This window comes from Triticum urartu, chromosome 7, assembly GCF_003073215.2.
Source record: "Triticum urartu cultivar G1812 chromosome 7, Tu2.1, whole genome shotgun sequence".
Lineage (NCBI taxonomy): Eukaryota > Viridiplantae > Streptophyta > Magnoliopsida > Poales > Poaceae > Triticum > Triticum urartu.
In genome coordinates, this window is record NC_053028.1 from 33,117,523 (window position 1) to 33,126,416 (window position 8,894).

An 8,894-nucleotide genomic window follows, 5' to 3' on the forward strand; every position below is an offset into this window, starting at 1 on the left:
AGGAGTTGACTATGACCGGTTGGGCAAGGCAGTTGTTGCGAGGGAGACGAAGGGGGGCTCGAAGGGGATGGGGGAGGCGCCGGCGCCGAACTCGAAGGAGATTGGGGAGGCGGCGGCGGAAGAGCATGAAGGGGTCGTGCGGGGAGGAGGGGGCTCGTGGGGCAGGATCCCGCGACCTTACCGGTGAGGGGTGGGCGGCCGGACCCGTTTACAGAGGGATACGTTTACGTCGTGGAGTAAACAAACACGAGCAACGTTTTTCCTTTACGGCGTAAACAGGTGACGGGCAAATATGATTTCGCCGAAACAAACACCTCCTTAGGTTGAACTTGTTTGCATGGAACTCTCTAAAGAGGGGATATCAGATCCTCTTTCTTTAACATTAGCTTGTTTTTGAAGAAATCATATGTAAATCCATCAGGACCTGAGCGCTTTTAACAATCTCCTTCCAAGAGACTGTATCGGATAGACCACCGAGACTGACACAGGTGACTGACATTTACTGTTGGTAGTCGGTGCGGGGGAGAGCCCGAGAGGTTCCCGAGACAGTGGCAATTTGTAACTTTTGCTAAACATGAAAGCGCTTGATGCATTATGTACCAGCAACCTCATTTATTTCTCCTCGCTTGGCAATTTACAGCAACATACAAGAACGTTGAGTTCTCGTCACCAAGACTGCACCAGTTAATTTTTCCACGTCTCCTCCATATAGAAAATTTCCAGGAGAGTAGTTGCATAATCTTTTCCAAGACATGTCTCTGAAGAACTCAAGATTTTTCAGTGGCCTATGTTCTTCCAAGGCATTCAAGAAATGCAACGATTGTCTAATTTATCCTCTCAAGAGAATAAAATCCCCTGGACCACTTCTTCGCACTCATCATCTTTCAGGAATACTCGTTCTTTCAGCTTACATTATCTAATTGCCTGCACCAAGAAAAATGTACATGCTCATAAGTATCTGACAGAATGACCACAGTTCAAGTTCAAAGAGCAAAGGCATCAAAATGATCTTGAGTAGCTGGAGACCTCAAGAGGAAGATTTTTTCATGAGCACAAACCTAGTTGTATCAATCCATATACCAGGTAACTGCAGAGATATTTGGCCGTTTATCTAACTCAGCCACACAAATGAATGTGTGCCCTGAGCAGGGAATGCACGGACAGAAGAAATATGCATTTAACAAGTTGAACAGAATGTGGTTATATGATTCTCAGTGGGGCTGTCTTATGCTAGTACATTCTGCACCACAATCCAATCCAGAATTCAGTCTGGTTCCATAAATCTGGGGCTGTGGGGAATCCAAGTACAGTAGCGACTTGTAACGGATTCAAATAAGCATCAAGATGGTAAACAAACATTGCTATGCCAAAAACCATCAGGATCAAAAGCACAAAGGACAAAAAATCGAGATTTGCTGCTACATAAAGACTCTATTGCAAACTCATACTGTAAGAAGTACTGCATTTTTGCTGCTGGCTGCAAATGGTTGCTTATAGAAAGCTCAACAAATATCACACATAATGAATTTGCTAAAATGCCATGGGCTAGCTTATGCTGCGGTACCTAATTCAGTAATGCATGACCCATACATAAGTAAATGGTCAAACTACATGCATATTAGCAATTTACTGAAGCAGGGACGCAAATAAGTGGAAAGTCTTGCTTAATTGAAGAGCGGCAAATGATTTGTCTACAAGAGAAAAAAAAAACTTCAGCTATATGAAAGAAGCTAGATAGGCCTCATCTATAACATCCATTTTTCCTTTTCAATATGAAGATTAGTCTTACTTCTGTGCCTGTGTACATGATGCTCTGTAAACAATAAAATTGATATTCAATCGTAGAAAACCCATTTTCTCTTGAAAAGAGTATGCCAACAAACTGATCACATGCACATAATCAGTCTGATCAACTGAGACATAACTAACCGGACTAAATTAACATAGGTCAAGGGTGTTTACATGATAAAGGGAGAAGTCCGTTAAAAATGAACTTCAAATTCCCATCATTCTTAGATTTCCGATGATCACAAAAAAGTTTTCAATAAACACAAGACCAGTTGTCAGCACAAAGCACACGCATATACAGTATAGAAGAAATCAAATTCGAAGTTACACACCAACAACTTGAAGTTTCATGATGGCCAACTGGCCACACTGGTGGAGCATGCAACAATATGTGTTAACTCCGCTAGTGTAACGTAGGCAACAGACAATAAAACACCACCAAAACTTTTTTATCTTCAGTACTTCAGAAGGGATTGAAAACACAACCTTTTGGTTTATCAATATGATGTTTGACAATCATCAAGACCAACCAACAACATAAAAGCAGAGGTAGTTGCTGTTTCCATTTTTCTCCTAATATAGCACCAGATGACGATGGCACTAGAAATGGTGTCAGGGCACACAACATGAGATAGTAGGACGCAACAGACAGTATTAACAGAAGGCACATATGTTTTAGAAAATTCAAAAAATACACAAACAAAAGAAGTATAGGTTGACCGAAAAATGGTGATCTGAACTGCAGCTTTCACTACGCCTCCAGGCAGGCACAAGTTCAATTCTGCTCGTACCCATCACAACTAAAAGGGAAACACCATAAGAAAAGTATCATAACTTCCCAATGTTCGTGTGAAGCAACACATGCAACCGTAAATTAAGTACACACAGAGCCACAGATACAAAATTTACCAAGACAGAGCCACACTCAGGCAGCTGCGCACACATGCATAGGCGACAAACCAACAAAGCAAGGGCAGGCAGCTGCACACACATGCATAGGCGACAAATCAACAAAGCAAGGGCTCCAAGAATTACCAATGGCCTGGAACTCAGCTGCTTTTCATGGTAGTATCAGCACACAAGCCCAACACCAATGTCTGGAACATGGAAATCAGCACAGTTAATAAGTTTTATTGACACTACAAGATGCAAATACATTGTTTTACAGTCTTACCTTGTAAGTTTAGTGGCGACTCTTTCTTACTGCATAGCAGCAGCATTGGATCCATCGTTGGGTACTCTGCTTGAGATTCCGCAACTCTTTCGTCTACAAGTTTATCGAATAATTCTCTGTTTTCTGAATATAGCTCCAGTTGTGCGGTGCTCATCTATATTTAAGAAAAGTATTAGCTGACAATTCAACATAAAGGTTGTTTATTTCATAGATTTTAGTCAACCTTTTTCACTGCCCGCTAATCGCGGGTGCTTTTAGAGTAATAAATAAATAGAAAGAGACAAATTTAATGTGGTAATGACTGTGCGCAACTCTTAAACATCAAAGAGAATAGAAGGGAGGGAGTACCTTACTGTCCTTAACACATCCTTTAGTCGTTTTACAGTACACACCCTCATCATGGACTTGGTTTGCATCTGCAGTCGCCTGTCGCAAAGCACTCACTGTTAGTGTTAACTTAACCACTTCCTCTTGATGTCCTTCCTTTTTCTTCAAATTCAGATGCATTGTACACAAGTCTATGTGTCCGTCTGTGTAGATGGGAAACTCTCCTTCAATGACCTGGACATTTGAGGACAATGAAGTTGCTCGCAGTAGCACTTGAGCAACACAGGGAATATCTGTTGCATAATTTAAGGCAAGGTTCACCCCTCCCACGACAACCACACCTATAGAAGCTTGAAGCACATCTGGTAGGGTTCGTGTTTGGCCATCTTGTACATGCAGAACATTATCCAGATATTCATCACTTTTTATGAATATGATATGATTGAGCACATCCTTGGGATCATTTGTCCAGCATGGAACTTTATAGAACTCTTCATTTTTAACCTTTTTCTGTTCATTTACATCCCAAACCTTGGTTGAAATGTGAAGATATCTCAGGATTAGCTTTGATATCTTTGCCCAGCTACGGATGTATCCATTTCCCAGATCTGTCAACTCTTGCTTCCTTGCACCCAGCTTTGGATCGAGCGATTTCAGAACAATTAAGCAGATGAAGTTGTTCTTTATGCTCTCAGCAGTGTGTATTATCAGTGCCGCCATTGCACGCAGAGACTTGACAGAAGACTTGGTTGGATCAAAATGAGATAGCTGATCAAGCATATCTTTTAGAGCAGGATAGCCCACTTCAAAGTTTTCAAGTGGAGGGCCTTCACGTAGTAGCGTGGGATACCCTCCTCCATGGGAAAGTAAAATTGACCCTTTGATATACTTCTTTGTTTCATGTCCCTGGTTCTTCTCCTTGAACTCATACACCTGTCCATCTGTAGTTTCGAATCCTCTCACCCACATATGCCTTCCTTCAATGATCGCCCTGACAGTCCTTTCACCATCAGTAAATGCAACCGTGAAAACAGCTAACCCATCTGGGGTGAGATGAAACTTCCTCTTGCCCTTCATGAGGGTCTTAAACTTCTTTTTGAGATGTTTCCGTAGGCGCTCCATCTGGCTTGCGTAGGAGCGGTGCATTTCTGAAAAGGAATTTTCGCTGCTCAGCTTCAAGTTGATAGTCATCAAAGGAGGCCCGTCCGGCACATCATAAATGCCATCCGCTTGCTGAGCCATTTGAAACAAGTATTTCCAGGAACCTTCACAAAGTCAGTGCACTGCCCTACTGCAATAAACACATGAATCATGCAAAAGGGCATTAAAGTTTAAAGCTCATCAAGGCATCAGCGGAAACTTATAAACGGCATTCATGTTTGCATGTCAAATGAAAAAGATTATCAGGTTATCACCTATTGAACTGCAACATATACATGTCAACAACTCAGATTATCAGGTTACAACATTCAAGAAAAAGGACCTTGGTACTGCCTTGCACAATTAGCAGATTGATCACAAAATAAGCTACGAAGAGGATCACCGAAACTACATTGTACACATGTCTCCAACAACTAAACCATTCAAGAAGTGGACAACGTGCAGCCTTTGCTGTACTAGCAGTAACAGATCACAAATAAGCTGTGGACAGGACAATGTAGGCACCGTTACGATCCATACAAAACTACAGAACTCAACTACTCATCAATCGTCATAGGGAACGAGTACGAACAAAATAGACGCAAAATCAGGCTGTGCCATACAAAAAATAAACAGGAACAGGCTTGCAGAATTTGCGCATTGGTGCTATGTGTCAACTCATCACATATATCATTTCTGTAGTCACAAACTATGCACAATCGAAGGGAAAACAATTAGCACCAAATCAGGAAGGCGCCCATCAAGGGGCAAGTGGATTAGCAAGAGATATTTGCGGTACCTCGATCTGGGAGAGGCCTATGTGGGAGGCGGCGAGGCAAGGGGGGGGGGGGGGTGGGGGGGGGGTGGCGCAGGGGGAAAGCCAGCGATGAGCGAGTTCGGCAGGGGCGCTTGATCTCGCTGTGCGGGCAGTTCAGGTGAGGGGCGAGGGCTCCGTCTCGGCCAACCCTTGCCGCAATGCCGGCGCCGTCCTAACCTGCAAACCCTAGCGCGCGGCCCGTGAGGGGTGGGGGAAAAAAATAGGACAATCGAAACCCTCAAACGGGGTGGCGCCGAGATGCGGAATCTACCTTGAGTCGCTGGTAGGAGGCGGCGCCGGGAGGTGCGGGCGTGCGCGGGGGCGGCCGGCGGCGCGGCGCGGCGGCGGCTCCTCGCGCCTGGCCCTGCTGCTACGCTACGTCCCCTGGAGCCGCGATGGAGACGGGGCGTTTCCCGTGTCTTACCGGGTCGCATCTCGCATATCGGTCAAATTCAAGGGCGCATCTATAATTCTAGTCTGGAGTGAAATGTCTTGTGCAATGAACAAAGTCACTTTGATCATTGCATATATTTAGAGAATAGCGTGTTACCTTCGTGCCACTTTTTGACACACACAATTGCCTAACTACGTCAACCCTCCCGCCAAAATTCAGCCAAATCCCCATTGCTCATCACCGTCGCCGGCCCTCGTTGAAGAGCGTACCTCTCTTCGTCGACATGTGTCCTCGCCGAGCTGCTCCTGCTCTGCTCACCGCCGGCGTGGCTCGTTGATCCCCGTTATGCAGTGCCCATATTGTGGGTAGCCGGTCAAGCACTACATCTCTGGCTCCAACGTCCACAACGGATGGGTGTTCTACAGATGCCCAAGCATGGTCTAAGTGTATTCTAGTTTCTATTCCTTGATTATTTGCAAAGAATCTTGAATCTTGTCCTATGTCATGTATGCTTCTCATCCTTGTCTTGCAAAATGGCAGCACAATTGCAAGTTATGTGAACTGAAGTATGTGACATATTTGGTCGAACAAAACATTCTTACAGGAAATGTTGGCATCGATGTTGTTGGCTGAAGCGAGGACATGAGGGAGGAGCTGGAGCGTGGAAATGAAGCAGGTGAAGTGGAATAGTGGACAAGAGCAATAGGTTGTCCCATTATTGAATTATAATGACTTGCGTGTTAACATGAGAAGTCTTATGATGTAATTTACTTTCAATAACTATTAGTTTGTAATAGCGTAGTATCTTATGCAGCACTTGGCAATTGATGTCGTGGTGTGGAGATGAAGATCACCACAAGGACAACCATGCATGGAGATGGGAGATCATCATGGGCAGGCAGCAGACGTGGAGATGGAGATCACCATGCGTTACTAAGGAGCAATACCATACCACACATGTATAAATTGCCTGTGATGTTTGAAGTAGGATGATCCCTCATAGAATGTCAAGTAAAATTGCCTCCCAATTGCTGCAACATCACATGTTAAGTATTTTTAGTGGCGGGACTATAAAACTAGGGTGATACTAATTCTCCATGTTCGTGTTGGACACTTACGAGCGAAGCATTGGTTAACTTGTTGTGGCTATCAAAACAGTTTTGGGCCTCGAGTCATGGAAGTTGGTGTGGGATGAGATGTCCCCAACAAACAAGAGTCTTATAGAGATACGATTAGCAAGTGTTCCTAACCGAGTAATCTAGTCTTCTAGTAGTGATGCAAAAGCTCAGTAGTTGACATGTTGATCTTGGATCTTGAATCGCCAAGTATCAACAGAGGGATGTTGATTTTAGTGGGAGTAATGTTCTTATTATAATGTTAATGTGAATTACTCTTCATCAATACATGTCTTAGTGTTTTGCATATTTCTGTTGTAGATCAATGTCAACACCTGCTCAAGCTAGTTTTGCATTGAATCAATCTTGAAAAAAGATAAATTGAATGGAACAAACTTTACCACCTAGTATAGAAATCTTAGAATTGTTCTCAGGCATGATAAAAACGAACATGTTCTAGAGGAACCTACCGAGAATATTACTGCCACAACCAGGACCGCCCATCGGAAACTCATTGATGAATCAAACGAAATCCTCTATCTCATGCTGATTTGTATGGAGCCTGATCTACAGCAGTTGTCCAAAAATATAGAGGGTTTCAATATGATCGAGAACCTCAAGAGTATGTTTCAAATCCAGGCTAGGACCGAAAGGTTCAATATTTGGCAATCCTTGATGGATTGTAAGCTGAAAGAGGGTGATCCACTGAGCCTGCATGTGATCAAGATGATCGGGTACATGAGAACTTTGGATCAGTTAGGCTTCCCACTTGGGGACGAGTTGTCCATGGATACAATTCTAGGTTCTCTTCCAGGTAGCTAAGCGATGCTCATCTCGAACTGCCATATGCATGTCATGGAGAAGAAGCTCACTGAATTGCATGTGATGCTAAAAGTGGCAGAGCAGGATATCAAGAAAGTCACGCATCATCAAATGTTGATGGTGCGGAACTCAACTAAGTTCAAGAAGATCCGGTCCAAAAAACGCCGAGACAAAGGAGAAGGAGAAGGAGGCAACTCCAACTGGCACCGCTACACCCTAGATAGGACCAGACAAGGGGACCGTTTGCTTTCATTGCAAGGAACCCGATCACTAGAAAAGGAACCGCAACAAGTGGCTTGGCGAGAAGGGCAAGAAGACTGGAAGTGTGAATTCTTCTTCAGGTACACTTATTGGATATGTTATAGACATTTTATCTTGCTGATGATTCTAGTATGTCTTGGGTATATGATATTGGATCAGTTGTTCACATATGCAATTCGATGTCGGGGCTAAGAAGAACTAGGAATGTCACAAGAGGAGAAGTTGACATACACCTTTGGAATAAGAGTTGCTGCATTAGCCATCGACACTATGCAACTTAATTTACCTTTAGGAATTAGACTCCGTTAGACATGCTTCGGTCAATGATGAGTCAGTCAGATTTACCCTTGTAATTTTGGGGATACGCTCTATAAACTGTAGCTTTCACACTAAACAGGGTACCATCAAAGTCCGTAGATAAGACACCGTATGAGATATGGACTGCGAAGAGTCACATTTTATCTTTTTTTAAGATTTGGGGTTGTGAGGCATATGTCAAGTGACTCTAGTCGGACAAGCGCACACCCAAGTCGGACAAGTGCTAGTTATGGGATATCCGAGGGAAACCTTGGGATATTACTTCTACAAGTGTGAAGAGGGCAAAGTGCTTGTCGCTCAACATGGAGTTTTCCTTGAGAAAGAGTTTCTCAGTCGAAAGGCTAATGGGAGGTCAGTCCGACTCGAAGAAGTTCAAGATTCACGCGGGGATGATCATGTAGGTGATTCTATCACAACAGAGTTAGTCAAGTAACCCGTAGTAGAGTCGGCGCCGGTGCCACGAAGGGAGAAGTGCAAAACCCGGTAATCATGCATAATGGACACATATTTGGTTCAATGGGACATAATATAGTGAACACACAACAAATGAGCTCTAAAAATGTGTAAAATATAGATCCATCAAGCACCCTTGAAACCATCATTAACAACGATGTTGTCAGCAAGGAGGGGATGTACTACGACGCCGACAAACCCCTTGATGAGTGGTGGGATCGACAAAAGCGACAACATAACGACCATGTCCATTAAATGAAGGACATTCATGCATAGTTGACTCAT

General features: G+C 43.7%; 1 protein-coding gene across 1 annotated transcript; it reads right to left on the reverse strand.

Annotated features, from left to right (window-relative positions):
• Positions 1 to 340: 340 nt before the first annotated feature.
• On the reverse strand, positions 341 to 5,293 carry LOC125522056. Its single transcript, XM_048687128.1, has 5 exons — positions 5,229 to 5,293; positions 3,311 to 4,580; positions 2,963 to 3,116; positions 2,824 to 2,885; positions 341 to 924 (listed from the first exon to the last, which is right to left on the reverse strand). The coding sequence occupies exons 2-4, from the start codon at positions 4,529 to 4,531 to the stop codon at positions 2,860 to 2,862; spliced, it is 1,401 nt and encodes a 466-aa protein (XP_048543085.1). The 5' UTR covers positions 4,532 to 4,580; positions 5,229 to 5,293; the 3' UTR covers positions 341 to 924; positions 2,824 to 2,859.
• Positions 5,294 to 8,894: the final 3,601 nt, after the last annotated feature.

Bases quoted from the DNA above. Each gene is read 5' to 3' on its own strand.
- LOC125522056 (XM_048687128.1), bottom strand. From the start codon at position 4,531: ATGGCTCAGCAAGCGGATGGCATTTATGATGTGCCGGACGGGCCTCCT. The intron at 3,117-3,310 runs GTACTCCCTCCC...TCTTAAATATAG, and splicing joins GATGTGTTAAGGACAGTAAG to ATGAGCACCGCACAACTGGA. The intron at 2,886-2,962 runs GTAAGACTGTAA...TCCATGTTCCAG, and splicing joins GTCGCCACTAAACTTACAAG to ACATTGGTGTTGGGCTTGTG.